General features: G+C 58.6%; 1 protein-coding gene across 6 annotated transcripts in view; it reads left to right on the forward strand.

Moving 5' to 3' along the window:
- The first annotated feature begins 5934 nt into the window (after positions 1 to 5934).
- UHMK1 (U2AF homology motif kinase 1) overlaps positions 5935 to 20671 on the forward strand; it is a 62401-nt gene continuing 47664 nt past the window's right edge. For all 6 annotated transcript variants that reach the window (XM_059854815.1, XM_059854816.1, XM_059854817.1 and 3 more), the window contains exons 1-2: positions 5935 to 6091; positions 15732 to 15803. In XM_059854815.1, coding sequence (XP_059710798.1) covers positions 5987 to 6091; positions 15732 to 15803 — 177 coding nt within the window. In that variant the 5' untranslated portion in view covers positions 5935 to 5986. The remainder of the gene's footprint in view (positions 6092 to 15731; positions 15804 to 20671) is intronic.

Here is a 20671-nt window from a genome sequence, read left to right on the forward strand (position 1 = left end):
GAAGACTGCCAAGTATTGTATTTATTTATCAGCCAAAAGTGCAGGATTGCTACCAGAAGCCTGAACAGCTAGACACTGCAATTAACATATTATTTGAATATGGCTACACACTTGCCACACGAATGAAGAAGATGCTCTTCTGGCTCCTTAGAAGCTGAGAAAAACCATATTCCTTCTTGTCTCTGCTGCAACATAAAAGCCATGGCCAACGTCGCATCCTCAGGATTGGGATCGTAGGGACAAGATTAGCCTGGAGTCCCCGATGCCTTGAGCACTTCCTGCAGAGATGGGAAGTCATGCTGCACAAATTCCTCCACCTAGAGACAAAAACAACCTCAAGGCCTTTCTTTCTGCAGTGATTCCACCTTCAGAACAGCATTGTGACAAACTGGGAATGAATTTCAGATGATGTCGTGCCCCTGGAGTGGCTACAGGTGGCTGCACATGCCAGCCCATGGCACCAGCTCTCCCTGCAAGGAGCATCTGTTCATGCAGCTACTGATGAGTTCACTGACAATTACTGCAGCTGACAAAGCTGAGAACGGTCAAGAGTGATGTTTATGCAGAGTGTGTTTCCCACAACACCACTTAGGGGTGTTTAATGGAGATGAGAGCAAGAGGAATATTGTGTGGGATGGCTCCTGCAAAGCCATGAGATGTCCAGGGGATGTGGACACTGCCCCAGCCAACTGTGGGGATACTCCTGTTCCATCTGTGGAGCCCTGTGGGAAGTTTCTAGGGGTGGGGTGCCGCTGCCACCAGCTCCCTGCCATGGCAATGGGACTCTGGTTGCCCCAAACCTGGCAGGCTCTCAGGCTGTGCTGGGGCTGGCAGGGAGCAGTGTTAATTTTAGCTGGCACCTGCTCTGCTGCAGGGAGTGTATTTATTTCAGAAGCAAAAACAAGTGCTTGTTTTTCTGAAAGAAAAATGTTTCAAGACTTGGGGTTTGTGGAGAACTTCCAGAAACTTGGGATAATTTCAAATGGAAAGGAAACCACAGTGCAAAGATTCAAAATGTCTATGAAGACAAAATCTGAGTTTTCAGGTGGTTTGATTAAGCAGTCTGCCTGTACCCCACTGGATATGAAAGATGTGTCTGTGTTTTCAAAACCAGCTCTGAAGCTGTTTCCAGGACCACCTCTAAAATAAACAAATGCATACGTAAGTGTGTGCCTGATGAGAATGAGCTCTGCCAGCTCATCAGAATAAAATGTCAACAAATGCCAGCAAGTTCCTGACCTTAATTCCAACATGCTTGCCTTCCTCCCCTTTCTGAAGTTATTTGCTTCCTTCCCAGACCTTGCTGTTTAGATGCTGATCACCATGTTTCATTGGGCAGAAACAGCATGCACTGGTGTTGTATTGCACACTGGGGGTGCACACCTCACCTGGCGCCTCTGCCACCGGGGCTGTGCGGGTGACTGCAGGGACAAGGTGGCTCCCAGCCCAAGCCCACCACAGGCTCACAGGTAGGAAGCCTGGGGATGCCCTGGTGGCTCACAGGTGGCTCTAGAGCACTCTCCAATTGCAGGGCCATGACCCTGAAACAATTTGCTGCTGTAGGATTTTGTGGAAGGGCATCAAAGCAGTGGGGAGCACCGAGCTGTGAGCTGGATCCCACCTTTGCTGTGTGACTGCCTGCCTAAGGGCCAATTTGCTTTACCAATTACTGTGCAGAGCTGCAAAGTCTGCCATCTGCTCTCTTCTTCTCACAGCCATGCCCTGTGATGTTTCCCATTCCCACCTGCATCCAGCGCAGCAAAACATATTTGCATTCCTGGCCAAAAGCCCTTTTATTATTTCTCTGGGAGGAGGAGCCTCCTGGGCACAAGCAGTGTGTGGGGTGTGTTCCCCAAACCCACTGTGCTGTGCTGTGTGTGGGGTGTGTTCCCCAAACCCACTGTGCTGTGCTGTGTGTGGGGTGTGTTCCCCAAACCCACTGTGCTGTGCTGCATCAACGACAGTTCATTGAACCCATTGCTTGGAGAACACAGGCAGCACGGCAAGGGGGTGCCACCCTGCTGGGATAGGGGCTCACCACAGCCACCTTCGAGGGCAGCTGTCTTCTCCTCCCACAGTGCTGTGGCACAGGAATTGTGGGGCAAGGTTTGGGGAAGGCTGCAGCTTCGTTGTGCTGGCCCCAACAGTGTTGGAGGTACAAAGTGCTCTGCAAACATTGCATTTTAGGTTAGATGGAAGAGGTTCCTGCTATAGACTGTGGATATTACAGTAACATATTGGACTTTCTGGTGGAAAAATGTGGTATTTTCACCGTGGTTTTTTATAAGGGTGAGACTAGGTGGTGCAGGCTGACACTCACAGGCCAGCTTGCATTTTTAACATATTTGTACAATATGATCTCTTTTCTAGCTCTCAGACCTGCCAAGACTTTGGGATGCTTTTGGACAAACTCAAAGCACCCTGACCAGCTCTTCTGGGTCCTTTGCTGCTGGGCTGTGTGGCTCACTGCAGACCAAGGCACAGGTGGGAGCAGACCAGTGTCCCCAGGTGGGATGAGGATCATCTCTCCCCCCTGCACCCCATGACACCCCGGGTGCTGCTGCTGCTGATGGCCCCTCAGCGAGCACACAAGGACACGGGCTTTATCTTCTGATGGCATCAGCCTCGCTAGAACATCCTCTCGACTTCACAGGATGCCAAAGCAGTCTGTAAATGGCCGGTGGGGCTGTTTCCCGGGGCTCTGGTGCACAGCAAGGGGGAGCAGCCTACACACGCACACCCCCAAAGCCGGGGAGAGCCTGAGGCGGGCCATCGCGGACCCTCCGTCCAGTTTGGGTTTTCCATGCCGCATTTCTCGGCCTTCCCAGAAGATGGCAGGCCAGCCTTACAAATCCACATCCCGCAGATCCCGGGGGAGGCGGCACCGGCAGCGGCACCGAGCCGTCCCCGCCCGCTGCCGCCGGCGCCGCGGGGCTGGTGGAGGGGTCGCGGGCGAGCCCAGCCGTGGCTCAGGGTGCCAGAACCGTCCCCTGCCACCCGAACCCCGACCCTGGAGGGGTCCCCTCGGGCTCGGCGGACACCTCAAGCCCTCGACCGGTGGGCACGGACGGGCGAGCCCCGGTCCCGCCACCGGGTGGGGACGGACGGGGATGTGACAACGAGCAAACCGGTTACACAACCTCGACGGGTTATTCCAGGGCTCCTAATTATTGATTTTGAATGGGAGGAGACAGGTTCTGGACTTGTAGGCCAAACACGAGTGTGAGAGGTAATTTCCCTCCCCGGCATTCCCGGGGAGGGAAATGACACCAGGCTGTACCTGGTGGTGCTGGGGAGCTCAGCTCACCCTGGCATCGGCAGCCCGGAAAGGCTCTCCCAGCAAGAGGCGGTGGTTTGGCGGGGAGCTGCGAGGTCACTGATCGCAGGGGGAAAGAAAAAACAACAAGAGAGACCCCGCAGATTTTTGTAACACAACGAGAAGGTGGGATGGCTGAAGTGCCGCAGGTGCCCTAAGCTGCCTGTGCGAATGGCTGGAGGCCGTGACAATCCCCGGTCACACCGGGCCAGCGGGCAGGTGGCTTTGGGACAAGCCGGTCACAGCAGAGCTGCTGTCCCCCATGCTGCTGTTTCGCATGCCCGTGGTGCAAAAACCCAGCAGTAAATGCAGACGGAGGCTTGTCCCTTGGTCCAACCCAATATTTTAAGAGCTGGCTCCAGGCACTGCAGCAGGCGGTGAGAACAGCCACCACTCTGCGGGAGAAGCCAGAGGAGCAGGCTATGGACTGCCCGGGGCATCTGTCAGCAACTCCAGTGCTGCCAGGCAGACCCGCTGGGACTGTCTGGAAGGCGCTGGTTTGTTCCCCCAGGCTCTGAAGGCTTCCCATCCAATGCCCATGCCTGCACCTGGGGGAACATCTCCCCGAGGGCACCATTCACTGGAGAGATGCTTGCAAGCCCCCCCACACGGAATTCAGTTCTTCCCCAAATCCACAGGGCTTTGCAGGCTGTGGAAATTCTACAGTCTGCAAGAATGTGTGTCTGTAATCAAATTTAGCCCAGGAACAGGGCTCCAGAGAGGCTGTGGGATCTCTGTCCCTGGGGATGCTTGCAATATGCCTAGACACAGCCCTGAGCTGCTGCTCTAGTCTCGAAGCTGAAACTTACCCTGCTTGGAGCAGGCATTGGACGAGAGACTCTCAGGGGACTTTTGTGGTGTCTCTATCATTCCCACCACCCGGGACTTCCATGCTATCAGCCAAACCTTCAGCAAGAACCATGGAGCAGATCCAGGTTTAAGAATGTTCTACCATTTTGCCTGCCCCAGGCTGAAGTGAGACCAAGGAGGTGCTCAGTTCTCTGCACCGTTTCCCCCCATGGATTCCTGTAGGTGCAGTCAAAACTGCAACACAGCACTGATCCCCTGCCCTCTCCCAAAACCACGAGTGAAAGGTTTCAAGAGCCCAGGGGTCGCTCATGTCTTGCTTTCAGTGGGAAATGATCCCTTGATTCACTAGTCCAAGTGCTGACAGCTCAGTGAAATCCCACCCTGGGCCTGGCATGAGGAAACTGGCAGCACAACAGCTGTTCACACACACCTCTCATGGCACGATGGAGCACAGGGATTTCTCAGCTTGTCATATAATTGTCTGTGCCCTGACTGTCAGCCGAGCCCCTGGGGGTGGTGGGGAGCCCACTCAGTTTTGAGTGGAACAATAAATTTTTCAGATGTGGCTGGCACTGAACTGTCTTATAAACTCAAGTTTCACCACATTGATTCAGGCTGAAAAATCAATGGCCCTGGATCTGTTCTGCCCGGGGAAGGATCAACAATCTGTGCTGCTCTTTGCACTGCAGTCATTTGGAACCCTGAGGGAAGAGGGCTCTAGTTGTAGGAACATCAAGCACGGCAAGGCACAGACTCTGGGAATTGCAGTTCTCTTGTGGAGAGGAGTGCCTCAAGGGCTATGTTGGCTCTTCAGGCACACGTGGGGAGATGATCTCTGCAGCATCCGTGGGTATCCAAACACAGAAAGATGGAGCCCTACCTTAGAGTGCACTGTGTGTGTGGGGGTGATGGATGCGACAGCCTGGACTTGAGGTCAGATCTATGCGAATTGCTCCCCGAACAGCTGGAAAACAGCTCTGGGCTGCTTTCGGTGGGTGGGAAGCATATTCGCAGCTTTCGGGACTTTGGGAAGGGAGGGCCCAGTAGGGCCCGGGGTCCGGTCTCGAGAGCTGGTCTTTCTTTAAGCGCAAGACGGAGATTTTCCACTTCCAGCGTGCTTGGTTTCCACCGTGTCCGGCGTAGAGACAAAGATTTGCGTGCGGAGCTCCCTGGCGCGGCTCCCCATCCCGGAGGAATGCGCGCCCGCTCCTAGCGGCCTCGCCACGTGCGGCCCGGGGGGGCGGCCGGCGCTGCCCACCCTCCGAGCGGCTCCCGAGGCGCCGTTTCCCATTATCCCTTCTTTGGTTCTCCATGCATTCGAAGTTTGGTGGCGGGGCGCAAGTCCGGCCCCGCGCACTAGGTGTCAGCGGTGCCGGTGCCGGGGAGGGGCACGGAGCCACCGCCGCCCGCTCGCCCCGGTGCTGCTGCCGCTGCCGGTGCCGGGGAGGGGGCGCGCAGCCTCCGCCTCCACCCCCACCCCGCTCGCCCCGGTGCCGCTACCGGTACCGGTGCTGGTGCTGGTGCTGGGGAGGGGGCGCGCAGCCTCCACCTCCACCCCCGCCCCGCTCGCCCCGGTGCCGGTGCCGGGGAGGGGGCGCGCAGCCTCCGCCCCCGCCCCGCTCGCCCCGGTGCCGGTGCCGGTGCCGGGGAGGGGGCGCGCAGCCTCCACCTCCACCCCCGCCCCGCTCGCCCCGGTGCCGGTGCCGGTGCCGGTGCCGGTGCCGGGGAGGGGGCGCGCAGCCTCCGCCCCCGCCCCGCTCGCTCCGCGCGGGCGCGTCCCCGCCCCGGGGCCGGGCGGGGCGGGCCGGCGGCGGCGGCAGGGCCGGGCGCGCTGCAGGGCTGCCCGGCCGCGGGGCCGCCATGCCCGCCAAGTCCAAGTACAACCTGGTGGACGACCGGCACGACCTGCGCATCCCCCTGCACAACGAGGACGCCTTCCAGCACGGCATCTGCTTCGAGGCCAAGGTGGGCGGCGGGCGCGGGGGAGCCGAGGGGGTCGCTGCCCGGCGCTGCACCCCGGCGCTCCGGAATACCCGGTTTTCCAGCTCTCTTTTGGCGTAGCTGCGGGGGTTTTCTGCTTTCCGCGGAGCCCTTCCCCTTGGCGTTGCCTCGTCTCCCCTAAACTCGGCTCCGGAGTCGGGCGAGGCTTCCCGCCTGTACGGCAGGGATGCCCGGAGTGGTGGGATGGGTCAGGCTGGAGTGGGGTCACCCTCCTGCTTCACCCCAGCCTCCCTCCCTGGCCCCCCTCCCTCCAGGGCTCCGCGTGGTGTTGCTCGGGGACGCTGGCCCCCGAAGCGGGGTCCGTGTGCATCTTCCCGGCAGGGCGGAGCGGGGGGCTCGGGCTGTGCTCTGCGGCTCCAGCGCTGCGGGCAGTGCCGGGGCGCCGCTGCGATGGGGCACGGCTGCTTGGGGTCTGCAGGGTTTGCCTTGGACCCTGGTGCTCCTCTGGTGTCAGCGGCCGGCTGGACCGTGTGCCATTTGCGGTGCAGGCGGTCAGGGACACGCACCCGGAATAAACGCTTGCTATTTCTCTTTACGCGTATAAACCCTCCTTGCTAGTGGATTTGGCACGGAGCGCTCTTGGCTTTTTATCGTTTCTTTTCCGTTGGGACTTTTCATTCTCTCGCTCCACGTCGGCTGTGGCTCCCCGCAGGCTGGCACTTGCCCTCTCGCAGCAGGCTGGCAAAAGCCAAGCTACCGAGCAAGGCAGGCTGGCCAGCAGCAAACTGGGAAGAAGCTGGCCAGGAGATTTGGAAAGGGGAAACATAAAATTCTGCCCCGTTTTTTCCTCTCTTGAGGAATACGGTTATCATGCTGACGGAGGTACTCAAGTGAGGTTGATGTAGGAGAATCAACCTCACTTGGTGTAAAACGAGCGGGAGGAAGACAGGCGTCTGTCACACACTGTAGTCTTCGGAGAACATGTGCTGTCAGGGGAAGAAAATTTGGCATCTAATTGTGTGCGATGTCCTCGGGGCAAAGGCTGCGGCTCGTAGGAAGGTGTCAACGTGTTATTTTCCACCTTTTCTGGGGCGGGAGGCTCCTTTGCAGAGGCCATCACCTGCCCGGTGGCAGGCACGGTGCTGCAGAGAGCAAAACAGTTGTTTATGGAGCAAACTTAAACCTGCCTTGCAACTATTTCCTGGGAAAGATTGTTCAAGCTCAACTTTGCAGCCTTTTGCTCCTGAGTGATTGGAGCCGATTGCTGTTTTACTGCCAGCACCTGCTCACCCCTCACCTGTGGGGAGGCTGCAGAGCACCTCCCCTTCTAAACCCTGTGTGCCTCTTCCGTGCCAGCTTCAGTGACCTGGCCTGGAGGCTGGGCAGTGGGACAGGGTGTCAGCACCCCCTGGGTGTGCTCGTGGCTCATCTCTGCTCCACGCTGCTGGTCTGGCTGCATTAATGCAGTGCTGCATGTTAGCCTTTGTTAGCTCCTCTTTCTCTTATTTGGTATCTGGCGGCACGCGCTAATGCCAAGCACAATCCGTACGAAACCCGGCTTCCGAATTCCTGGGTTTCTCCAGCAGCCATTGATGCCAGACACAGAGTGCAGATGGCTGAGGCAATTAATCTATCCTTTTATTAGATTGCTCAAGATTAATTAAATGCTTACATTCCTTTACTTCCTTTTATCCCCAAGAATCCCAAGCTCTTACACCCGCACAGCTCTTGTTGCAGCCAGGCACCCAGCACGAGTCGCAAAAATGTGGAACTCTGATTTACAGCAGAACTTTGGGGGAAGATTAAACCAGAAAAATGCTTGTCTGGGATGTCGGGACTCGAGTGGTTGTCTCCTCAAATCCTCCTGGGTTAGCTGATAGTGTGGGCAGCAGGGATCCCGGTGTTGCAGCACTGGAGCAGTGTTCTTTGCTCCAGCAGCCTGAGATTCCTGATGAGCTTGCTTGGGGCTCCCTGCAGGGCGGTAGTGTGGGCCTGAGGCAGTGTGCACTGGTTTATTGCTTTAATTCTCAATTGGATTTTTACACTTGGACCTGCTGCTGTCTTTGAGTGGCACATGTGGTGGGTGTAGTGCATGTTTTGGTCCATGAGTAGCAGCTGGCATCAGTGCTCTTGTCCCCTTTGTCCCTCTCCTGAGGGAGTATTGCCATGCTGGGTGACTGGGTGGCTGCAGGCAGTCAGAATTTGAACCTTTGTCAAGCAGAGCGTGATGGACTTGGTGTGAGGTGAGTGGTGCTGTCACTTGAGCTGTGATGCCATTGGGAGGCTTGTGCCTCTTGTCTCCACTAGAGCCCCTTGCAGCTGTGTGTGCTGGCACAGGGTCACCGAGTCAGAGCAAAGTGTCCCCCAAGGATTATGTTAATCCATTTTCTGGAGGTAAATCCAAGAGATGGAAAATCCCACTCCATCTTTTTAGGAACAGTAATGCATTTCACACTTTTGGATCTGTTTTCATTGGCTACTTCTCTTGGCACCAAACCCCGCTGTATCCCAGAGATGCCTTGGTCAGGCTGCAGGGAATCAGAGGAGCTGGCTCCAAGGGGAGGCAGGATGTTTGTTTTCTTCTGTCTCTTGCAGTCTGAATTGTTGATTAAAATCAAAAGCTTGGCCTCTTGGGTTAGCTGAAACATTTGGATGAAAGAACTGGGAGCTGCAGCATGGTGCAAGGGGAATGGACAGAAATTCCCACTTGTGCAGTGGTTTTCTGGTTAAATAAACAGGGACGTAGAGAGGAAGGACACCTCCTATTCTCCACCACCTCCATGAGAAGGAGAGGGATGTGAGCTTACTCCTTATCTTCCCAAAGCCCTGGTGCTGCAGGACAAAACCCAAGGGCCACCTTGTGCAACACCAGCAAATCTGTGTGTTCAGAAATTGTGACTCAGGCTACCCCAGGCCTCCAGAGAGAGCAGCAGGCAGAGGGAATGGAGGGGGGCAGTGCAGCCTGGCCCTGGGCTGCCAGACCCTCGTCTCTTGGAGTGTTGGGTGCTGCTGGGTTTGCTCAGGGAAGCTGCTACTGTCCTGGGAGCTGGTGCTGGGCTGGGGTTTCCCTCCTGCCCCAGAGGTCTTGTGGTCCAGAGCCAGGTCCCACCTACCGAATGCCCATTATTTGGAAACAGCTTTTACTCCCTCAGTCCCATGAATCCCTTTGCAGTGCCTTGAGGTATGTGGTTTCCAAAGAAGGGGCAGGTGGCTGTGAGGACCCTCTCTGCTGCTCCCCTGTGTGCTGGCACAGGGAGAAGTGGCTGCCCAAACACATCTCAGTCCTTGGTGGACCCAGTGCCTGCGGCCTGGGACTGCTGTGTGCCTTGGCATCCCCTGTGCTGAAACCTGCTGTTCCTGATACCAGACCTGCTTGCAGGTAAAGGTGGGACTGGAGGTTCGGGAGGGTTGCTGTTCTGTGCAGCAGGTGGGGTTTTTGTGTTTGGCTGGTGGGGTGGATTTTTTTCCCTTAAGTGGTCTTGGCAAGCAGGCACTTTCTCTCATTTCTGTCAGTGCTCTTCTCTGCTTCCGTGCGTGGGAAACTGAAGTTGAACTGAGCATCTGCTGCTGTCTATGTTTGGAGATGGGACATGGAGGAGACTTGAGTCTGATCCATTATGTCCCTTCCTCTGAACCTCTCCAGCCCACCTGCCTGCCACCTTCCAGGGGCTGCGAGCGCCGGCAGGCACTGCCAGTTGCTCCAAAGCAAAATCCTGTATCAGGGAAGCTGTTACAGCCTCAGGTGAGCACCAAGCAGGGACTACCTGTGTGTTTCCACTCGTGTGTGTATTTTTATGTACCTAGGGGCTGCAAATAACAGCATTGGAAGTGAACTGAATTGCAGGCAGCCCTGATCGAGGTGTTCAGTTCCCCTCCACTGCTTCAGGCTCCCTTCCCAGCAAGGGTCCCTTTCCTGGAGGGCTGGGAACCAGCAGACAGGTTGTGTGATGCTCTGCACCAGTCTGGCTGGCTGGAAGAGAGCTGGCAGCTCTGTTTGGGGGCTCTTTGTGCTGGCAGCTCTGGTGTGCTCTGTCGGGGCTGCTCAGCCCAGTGCAAAGCTGCAGTGAGCCTGAGCCCGGGACTGCTCGCCCCAGGCTATAAATAACCTTCCCAATCCTGCAAAGGCTCTCATCTGAAACAGTGGCATATTTCTACCATACTTGTGAAGTGGCTTCATGGGCTGCTCAGTGGAGCTCTTGGCAAAGAAAACTCTGTCTGGCTCTGGCACAGCCGTGTCCAGGCTGTGGGGCCGGGCACGTGGGCTCTGCAGATGCCCAGAGGTGCCGTGGGAGCAGCAGGGGTGGGATGCTGCCAGCCCTGCTTTCTGCAGTGCTCTGGGCTGGCACAGCCCTGCTGTGGCTGCGTGGAGGTGCAGGAAGCTCAGGTCCAGTGTGGGAGCTGCCTGCCTTGGGGGGGGATGGAAACACAGCAAATGGACAGTCCTGCTTCACTGGCTGGAAAAACTCCATCCCTCAGCACCTGCTGGCCCTGCCACACCATCACCTGCAGCACAGGTGTCTCCCCTGTTCAGGTGAGCCCTCTTTTGGCTGCTGGGAGGGAGAGTGGGGGTGGTGAGTGTCCTGGGGTCCCCAGAGCTCTGTGTTGCTGGCACTTGAGCCCCCAGGCAGCTCCTAAACAGGAAAAGTGCTGCTGGGACCAGCAGACTCATGGGCATAAAACCAAGTGAAATCCACCTGAAACCACCCAAAACTGAATGAAAACAACCCAAAATGGAGTGAAAATGACCCAAAAGTGAGTGTAACTGACCCAAAACCAGGTGAAATCCACCCTAAACTGACTGAAACCCACCCAAAATTGAGTGAGACCACCCAAAACTGACTGTCCTTAAGGGCTCTGCCTGCCTGCTGTGAGATCCCATGCCCAGTGTCCAGCTTCATGGCCCTGGATGGCTCTGGCACATGGCCTCAGGCTACCTGGCTGCCAGGGCGGGATGTGCTGTCCTTGGGGTGCAGAGCTCTGCTCAGGGAGGAACTGGGCAAGGCTGAGGTGCCCAGCTTGGCAGAGCACCCATCTGCTGGACTCAGAACAGAAGCCAGGGCCTTTTTCCATTAAAGTCAGCTGGCATTGTGAATTTTCCATCCCTTTTGCCCTCTGAGCCTGCACAGCACAGTCTGAGTAAAGTTCCCCCTTTGCACCCAGCAAGGCAGGCTGTTCCTGAGGGGCAGGGCACAGCGTGCCAGCCCAGAGCCTTGGCTCCCCGGGCTGAGGGCACGCCTGGGCAGCTGGAGAGCAGCAACAGTGGGGCAGCAAAGTCCTGGAAAGGGTTGCTCCCTGCTTTCCCTGACAGCAGCAGCCTGGGGAGGAGCCCTTATCAGACAGACTGCAGGCAGACTGGGTGTTCCCCGGGTGCTGGAGAAATAAGGGGTTTTCAGACCGGTGCCTGAGCACTTTGTCCCTCCCTTCGTGGCACAGCCATGTGTGGCAGGGTCAGTGTGCCAGTACCTGGTGCAGCCTCACACCACCCTGGGCTCTGCAGGAATCTGGGGACCCTTGTGCCACACATCTGGTGCCTCCCATCTGGCTGCTGGTACCTCTGGTGACACCTCCCTAGGCCAGGGGCAGGGCCCCCTGCCCAGACAGGGCTCTCCTGGCCCTGAAGGTGGCCTGGGGCTGGGGCCAGCATGTTCCCCCACCCAGTGCCTGCCTGCAGCTCCTGTAAAGAAGCAGTGGCTCCTCATCTTGGGGCTCTGTGGCTCAGGGTGGCTCTGGGAGCTGGAAAGCGGCAGCCAGCCGGAGCAGGCTCCCCTGTGAGCAGGGATGATTCAGCCCTGACCTTTGCACGCAGTGCTGGGCTGGGAGCAGCAGGAAGGCATCATCTCCTGCCCACCTCTGCCTACCACCGATCCCATCAACACCCCTCCCAAGGTGTCCCCTGGCAGGGATGCCATTGGCCTTTGGTTTTCTGAAAATATCTGCCACCTGCTGTCACAGAAAAAGCAACTTCTCAAGCAAATTCGTTTCTGACAGAGCAGAAAACGAGCAGTATTCAACAGCCTGGAGGAAAAATGAGAAACTGAGTGACTTGTGCAAACAGTGCTTTGGCAAAGTGTTCCCCTTTGTTTTCTGTTTAAAAAACAAATTTATTTTTTTCCCTGGCATTTCCCAGAGCTGGGCAGATCCTTTGTAAGCCGTGGGCAGAGGGTGCAGTGCTGCAGGCTGTGTGCAGGGGCCCCTGCCCACTGAGAGCCTGTTTGCATGGGGAGGGGACAGCAAGCAGAGTCCCTGTGGCTGCTGAGAAGCCCGATGGGTGCTGCCACCTCCCACAGCACGGGGAGGGACTGCCCTCTCTGGGGCCCTGCAAGGATGGATGGAAGGCTGGATCCCTACATGGCCATGAGGAGCAGCAGGGCATATGAAGGACCAAAAGCATCCTGCAAAAGAGGTGGCTAGTGCTGGCATCACAGCCCTGGGCAGCGCTGCTTTTGGCAGTGTGAGGGCTGCCAGGGCAGCACCAGGGACCCCCTTGGCTGCCCATTCACCCAGCAGGTGGCCTTTCTTCCCCTAACTGGGCTGGGGAGGTGGAGGCTGCCCAGGGCAGCCCGTGGGGATTTGTGACCCCCTGATCCCACTTGGCTTTTGGGTGTGGGTGCGAGACTCCAGTTCTGTCCCTCCATCCCTTGGCAGGGTGGTGGAGCCGTGGATCTGGAGGTGATTATTTGGAAAAGCCACATCCTTTACATCCACACGTTCTCCTCCTTGGCTCGCAGGGGCTTGGGGAGGGCGAGTTCTCTCACGGGTTTATTTCTTTGTCAGCTCTTTTGCACAGCTTTATTTTCTTCCCTTTTGTCTCGGGCACCTTCCTTTCTCCTTCCTGCCTCCCTTTGCCGTGGGGTGAGCTCGCTGGCACGGATTCTGGCCTAAGCTCTGGCAGCCAGGATAATGGCCCTGCAGGGGCTGGGGCCACCACTGTGTGCCTGGCACCTTGCTGGGGGCACACTGCGTTAGAGAAGGGCAGAAATCTGTGCCTGGGAGTGCCCATGCTTGGGGGTCTCTGAGCTCCTGCCCTGGCAGAGAGGGAGCTCAGTCTCAGGGGTGGGGTGAGTGGGAAGTATTGCACTGTGGAAGCTCTGGCTGCTTTGCTTATCCTTGTCTTTGCCTCACCTGCTTGTTCCCACACCTATTCCCATAATTAAAATTGGTGCTGTGAGTAGGAGGGCTGGAGGGGAGTGGAGCAGGAGCAGCCCTCGTTGCCTGCAAATCACAGCTGAATATGGGTGGTTTCTCAGACCATCCCCCAGCTTGCCTGGGAAGTTGTTTAGCTGAAGGACCAACCCCGCAGTCCACATTTTGGGGAGATATTCACCACATTGTGAAGGGTTACTCTTCTGCAGCACACTTGTCACATGTGATTTCTGCCCTGAAGGCAAAAATAGTCTGGAGAGACTTTGTCCATCTGCTGAGTTGTGTGAAATGTGTAAAAAATACCTGCCTCCAGTGTGGAGGGAGAGGGGGGTGCTTTTGGAGCTGTGAGCCCACACTGGGGTGGATGTGCCCTGGGCTCTGGTGGGAGCACCACGGGCTGTGGGATACAGCAGGGTGCTCTGGACACCAGGCTGGGGAGCAAGGATGAGTCCTGCAGCCTTTGTGACCGTGCCCCTTGCTTTGGGTGTGTGTGGACATGAGCTGCAGCACAGAAAGGACAGCATCAAGGCAGCTCTGCTGCTGATGCTGTTTCTCAGGAGGCCAGTCCAAAGGGGTGGTGCCTGGTTGTGCTTTCAGGGCACCTCACACACTCACACTCCGTTGTGGCCATGAGGTTGTGCTGAGCAGCCAGGGAGCTTGGCATGACTGGAATTCCTGTGGCCATGGGAGCCAGCTCTCCTGCCCAGCTGGCACTGCCTGCCCTGCCTTGGCCATGGCTGTGTTCTGCACCTGCCTGGGCAAGGAGAGCACAGGAGAAGGAAAGGGATGTCCAGGCAGTGACCTCATGTGGCTGGGAATAGCTGGAGGAAGGCGGGTTTCCTCTGGGTGCAAAAGTCTGCCCTTCTCATATAGGATAAGAATCCTGCTTCCCCAGGTGGTCCCTGGCAGAAAAGTGATGTGGGAAGGCTTGGTGGGGAAGTACAACAGGGGTGTTTGCCTGGCAGAGCAGGATGGGGGAAGGCTTCTTCCTTAGGTCCTGCATGGTGACTGCAGGTGCAGGGCTCCAGCTGCCTCTGCCCTCCTCCTCAGCTCCTGCTTTTTCCTGATGGTTTCCAGGCTTTACCTTAGAAAAGGGGATGGGCTGATGTCTGAGATGCCTCTCCCAGATGAGCTGCCCCTTTGGAGGGGTGGCAGACTCTGCAGGGGCTGTGACAGGGAGCTGCTGGCAGCTGTGTGCTCTCAGCAGGGCGCTGAGGGGCTGGGTGGCCTGGGCTGCAATTCCCAGTTATGTAAGGCTGCCCTGCACCACACAGCCTGCACGGCATGTGATGGACACGCCAGCTGTTTGGGGTTATTTTTATATCCTCTCTCTGCACATCTCCTCTCAGCACTGCCCTGTGCTGGGCGCTGGGCATTGCCTCTGTGTCCCCAGGCAGGAGCTGCGTGTCTGGGCATGGCCTGGCTGAGCTGCTGGCTTGGGTCTTAGCAAGGAGGGCTCTCAGGAGCACAGGGCTCCCTGAGCTTCTGTCCCAGAGGGCCCTGTGGGGCAGCTCACACACAAAGCCCGGGCTTTGGTCGTGCCTCCCCTGCGCCGTGCTGTCCCTCCTTAGAGGCGGCAGTCCCAGTGCAGGGGAGCTGGAAGTCTGGCAGCGCTGCTGGGAGAGAAATAACCCCTCTCAGCAGCCTCTGCCTGAGCACTTGTTCAGACACCTGGGCACCCATGCCGGTGCTGCTGCTGGGAACCAGCCACCTGGGCTTCCCTGCTGCCAGCAGAGGTTGTGGCCGTATTCCCAGGAGCACGGGGCCCTGCTGGGTTTGGTGCCCGGGCTGTGCTGCCGAGGTTGCGTCAGCCCCTGTGTGGAGATGAAGCGTGGGAGCACGGACTGCCAGTAAATGGGCTCAAAACGCTTTTCTTCTAACTACACGTTTTTAGCGCTCAGCATTGACTCTTCATCGCTTGTCTGTTTTCTGATCCTTCTTCAGAATCTGCCCTCTTCCATTTTATTTTTAAAAAGGTTTTTGTTCTGTGTCTCTCTGTGCTGGGTCGCAGTGGCGCTGCCTTTGGTCCCCTTTGAATAGCAAAGCGGCTCCTTTATTCTGGAGGCTTGGCCTGGAGGCTCAGCATTCCTGCAAAAACAGCCACGGCTTTGGCAGGGCTGCAATTAAATAATGGAGGGCCTGGCACAGGACAGGTCGGGCCGGCTATTTTAGGGATATTCCAATGTTCAGGTCTGTAATAGATGACTCACTGCAACCGAGGGGATATTTGCTTATACCTGTGTATAAGCTTTGATCTTGGCCTAGATGAGTGAGTCCTGCTGGCCTGACGGCTGAAGTCATTTTATTGCCAGAAAAAGGGTTTTTGGCTACTTGCACTGGTGTGGTGAAGGAACAGCTTAATGGCTGGAGGCATGCAAGCATTCAGGGCCAGCAGGCAAAATGCTGCTCATTCCCCAGAAGTGACCCAGGGTTCCCTCTGTGGACACCGCTGAGGCCCTGGTGGGCCCATGGGGTTTGCAGGGCTGCAGGAACGGCACTAATCTCCTTTCTTTCCTTGCAGTACATCGGGAGCCTGGATGTGCCGCGGCCAAACAGCCGCGTGGAGATCGTGACGGCCATGCGGCGCATCAGGGTGAGTGTGGCCGGGCTGCTCCTTCCCCTTCCCATCCCAGGGCCCGGCCTTCTCCTCCATCTGCACCTGCAGCTTTGTCTTGCATAAATCCTCTCCTGCAGTGTATTCATAACTCTGTTTTTCGCCATCTCTCCTCTGCCCTCTCCGTGTCAGCCGGGCCCAGCGCCGGCAGGCTGAGTGTGGCACAGAGTGCTGGGTGCAGCACGGCTGTCCCCGTGGCACAGAGTGCTGGTGCAGCACGGCTGTCCCCGTGGCACAGAGTGCTGGGTGCAGCACGGCTGTCCCATGGCACCCCGTGTGCTGGGTGCAGCACGGCTGTCCCTGCAGCACAGAGTGCTGGGTGCAGCACGGCTGTCCCCATGGCACAGAGTGCTGGGTGCAGCACGGCTGTCCCATGGCACCCCGTGTGCTGGGTGCAGCACGGCTGTCCCTGCAGCACAGAGTGCTGGGTGCAGCACGGCTGTCCCCATGGCACCCCGTGTGCTGGTGCAGCACGGCTGTCCCCGTGGCACAGAGTGCTGGGTGCAGCACGGCTGTCCCATGGCACAGAGTGCTGGGTGCAGCACGGCTGTCCCTGTGGCACAGAGTGCTGGGTGCAGCACGGCTGTCCCCGTGGCACAGAGTGCTGGTGCAGCACGGCTGTCCCCGTGGCACAGAGTGCTGGTGCAGCACGGCTGTCCCCGTGGCACAGAGTGCTGGGTGCAGCACGGCTGTCCCATGGCACAGAGTGCTGGGTGCAGCACGGCTGTCCCTGTGGCACAGAGTGCTGGGTGCAGCACGGCTGTCCCCGTGGCACAGAGTGCTGGTGCAGCACGGCTGTCCCATGGCACAGAGTGCTGGGTGCAGCACGGCTGTCCCCGTGGCACAGAGTGCTGGGTGCAGCACGGCTGTCCCCGTGGCACAGAGTGCTGGGTGCAGCACGGCTGTCCCATGGCACAGAGTGCTGGGTGCAGCACGGCTGTCCCTGCGGCACAGAGTGCTGGGTGCAGCACGGCTGTCCCCGCGGCACAGAGTGCTGGGTGCAGCACGGCTGTCCCCGTGGCACAGAGTGCTGGGTGCAGCACGGCTGTCCCCGTGGCACAGAGTGCTGGGTGCAGCACGGCTGTCCCCGTGGCACAGAGTGCTGGGTGCAGCACGGCTGTCCCCGTGGCACAGAGTGCTGGGTGCAGCACGGCTGTCCCCGTGGCACCCCGTGTGCTGGGTGCAGCACGGCTGTCCCTGCGGCACAGAGTGCTGGGTGCAGCACGGCTGTCCCCGCGGCACAGAGTGCTGGTGCAGCACGGCTGTCCCCGTGGCACCCCGTGTGCTGGGTGCAGCACGGCTGTCCCTGTGGCACAGAGTGCTGGGTGCAGCACGGCTGTCCCCGCGGCACAGAGTGCTGGGTGCAGCACGGCTGTCCCTGTGGCACTGAGTGCTGGGTGCAGCATGGCTGTCCCTGTGGCACAGAGTGCTGGGTGCAGCACGGCTCTCCCTGTGGCACAGAGTGCTGGGTGCAGCACGGCTGTCCCTGTGGCACTGAGTGCTGGGTGCAGCACGGCTGTCCCCGCGGCACAGAGTGCTGGGTGCAGCACGGCTGTCCCTGTGGCACTGAGTGCTGGGTGCAGCATGGCTGTCCCTGTGGCACAGAGTGCTGGGTGCAGCACAGCTGTCCCTGTGGCACAGAGTGCTGGGTGCAGCACGGCTGTCCCCGTGGCACCCCGTGTGCTGGGTGCAGCACGGCTGTCCCCGTGGCACAGAGTGCTGGGTGCAGCACGGCTGTCCCATGGCACAGAGTGCTGGTGCAGCACGGCTGTCCCCGCAGCACAGAGTGCTGGGTGCAGCATGGCTGTCCCATGGCACAGAGTGCTGGGTGCAGCACGGCTGTCCCCGTGGCACCCCGTGTGCTGGGTGCAGCACGGCTGTCCCCGCAGCACAGAGTGCTGGTGCAGCACGGCTGTCCCCGCAGCACAGAGTGCTGGGTGCAGCACGGCTGTCCCTGTGGCACCCCGTGTGCTGGGTGCAGCACGGCTGTCCCCGCAGCACAGAGTGCTGGGTGCAGCACGGCTGTCCCCGCGGCACAGAGTGCTGGGTGCAGCACGGCTGTCCCCGCGGCACAGAGTGCTGGGTGCAGCACGGCTGTCCCTGTGGCTCCCTGTGTGCTGGTGCAGCACAGCTGTCCCCATGGCACAGAGTGCTGGGTGCAGCACGGCTGTCCCCGTGGCACAGAGTGCTGGGTGCAGCACGGCTGTCCCCGTGGCACAGAGTGCTAGTGCAGCACGGCTGTCCCTGCAGCACAGAGTGCTGGGTGCAGCACGGCTGTCCCTGTGGCACTGAGTGCTGGTGCAGCACAGCTGTCCCCGTGGCACAGAGTGCTGGGTGCAGCACGGCTGTCCCTGCAGCACAGAGTGCTGGGTGCAGCACGGCTGTCCCCGTGGCACCCCGTGTGCTGGGTGCAGCACGGCTGTCCCATGGCACAGAGTGCTGGGTGCAGCACGGCTGTCCCCGTAGCACAGAGTGCTGGTGCAGCACGGCTGTCCCCGTGGCACAGAGTGCTGGTGCAGCACGGCTGTCCCTGTGGCACAGAGTGCTGGGTGCAGCACGGCTGTCCCCGTGGCACAGAGTGCTGGGTGCAGCACGGCTGTCCCCGCAGCACAGAGTGCTGGGTGCAGCACGGCTGTCCCCGCAGCACAGAGTGCTGGGTGCAGCACGGCTGTCCCCGTGCCACAGAGTGCTGGGTGCAGCACGGCTGTCCCCGTGGCACAGAGTGCTGGGTACAGCACGGCTGTCCCCGTGGCACCCCATGTGCTGGGTGCAGCACGGCTGTCCCCGCAGCACAGAGTGCTGGGTGCAGCACGGCTGTCCCCGTGGCACCCCGTGTGCTGGGTGCAGCACGGCTGTCCCCGTGGCACAGAGTGCTGGGTGCAGCACGGCTGTCCCATGGCACAGAGTGCTGGGTGCAGCACGGCTGTCCCTGCAGCACAGAGTGCTGGGTGCAGCACGGCTGTCCCCGTGGCACAGAGTGCTGGGTGCAGCACGGCTGTCCCTGTGGCACAGAGTGCTGGGTGCAGCACGGCTGTCCCATGGCACCCCATGTGCTGGGTGCAGCACGGCTGTCCCATGGCACAGAGTGCTGGGTGCAGCACGGCTGTCCCATGGCACAGAGTGCTGGGTGCAGCACGGCTGTCCCCGTGGCACCCTGTGTGCTGGGTGCAGCACGGCTGTCCCCGTGGCACAGAGTGCTGGGTGCAGCACGGCTGTCCCCGTGGCACAGAGTGCTGGGTGCAGCACAGCTGTCCCCGTGGCACTGAGTGCTGGGTGCAGCACGGCTGTCCCCGTGGCACCCCGTGTGCTGGGGCTGCAGCCCAGCAGCAGCAGGGCTCTGTGTGCTCACGGGGCTGCATCCTGTGCTGCATCCTGTGCTGCGAGGCAGGGATGGGCTGGGAGGTGGATGTAGGATGTGGCACCCGATGGTAACTGTAGCGTGCCCGTGCTTGGGAGGATTTCCTCATTTGTCAGTGCCAATAACAAAGTAACAATAAGATACTTGTGCAAGAGGTTCCTCACCGCTTGTGTAAGAGTTTCAGCAGAGTGAAAATTCAGGTGCTGCCTGGATATGGCAGCGGGTTAGCGCTGAATGGCAGTGTGCAAGGTGAAGTGCAGAGTGACAAGCTCTGGGGCTGGCCAGCAGTGAGCTTGTTTCACGGTGGGGAGGTCGGGGGTATGACCTGGTAATGAAGTCAGCTGGCTTCCCAAAGCACTTGCAGCCCGGATATGGGACACCCTTGCTGTATAATGCTTGGCCCAGAACCAAGAGAGGAGCTTTTCTTCTGCTCCCCTGCCTCTGGCCAGCACAAGTGCAAGGTGTTCAGAGGGGGCTGGGGGGTAGCAAACCATTTGCCCCAGAACTCGCTGGCCCCAGGCTGAAAAAAGCAGGAGCTTGACTGCTCTTCAGCAGGGGACAGCCCCTGGGGCCGAGCTAGCCCTGGCTGTGGTGGCTGCAGGAGCACTGGTTTGGTCTGTCCTTGTGCCACAGCAAGGATTGCGTCCTGTCCTCCAGAGATGACTCTCTCCTGGAATAACACCCTGAACTGGAAGGGCCTGAAGGCACTTGCAGGGACATTGGGTAAGGGATGAGCTGTCTCTCTGCTGGCCTCATGGGATCCCATAAGCACCAAAGCTGCCTCTGTCACTGAGCAGCTGCACCAGAGCTCTGCTCCTCTCAGCCCTTCATGCAGACTCTGGCTATCTTCTCATTTTCTCTCTCACCAGAGGAGGAGAGGAGGATCGTATCCCAAGATAAGGAGTATCACATTCAAAGAACAGACATTTTGAGGCTCTTCTCTTCAAACTTTCTGGGTGTAAATAGTTTGTGGGCTTTCCTCAACAGCTTTCCTACCTGTTCCCCTGTCCTCTCCATGGGGGTAGTGCTGTGACTGGGGCATGACATGGGAAGGCCTTTATGGCATTAGATTTGCTCACCTTGTGTCCAAACAGTTTGGGACAGAGCAACTGTTATGTCACCAAGAGCTCTCATAAACAGCAGTTTCTTTCATTGCCTTTCAAGATAAGACTTTTGAACAAATGCACTTCCAGCCCCAAAATCACAGAACTCCACCTCAGTGTGGAAGGACTGGCACAACTTCGAGGGTTTAAGTAAACCCTGGGGGGAAGATAAGAGCACCACGATGTCCTTGTGGACCAGTATGAATAAACTCAAGCACAGTCTAGAAAATTCACTGGTACAGCTCTGAGAGGCAGTGAAAGGACATAGAATAGGGTAAAATAATGGTTTCTCATGGTGAATGATGTGTTTGAAGCATGTGCCCAGGCTTCCTTCACCTAGTGTGAGACAGGAGAGAGGCAAGTCGTGAAAGGCCCTGACTTTGCAG

This window comes from Haemorhous mexicanus, chromosome 9, assembly GCF_027477595.1.
Source record: "Haemorhous mexicanus isolate bHaeMex1 chromosome 9, bHaeMex1.pri, whole genome shotgun sequence".
NCBI classification, from domain to species: domain Eukaryota; kingdom Metazoa; phylum Chordata; class Aves; order Passeriformes; family Fringillidae; genus Haemorhous; species Haemorhous mexicanus.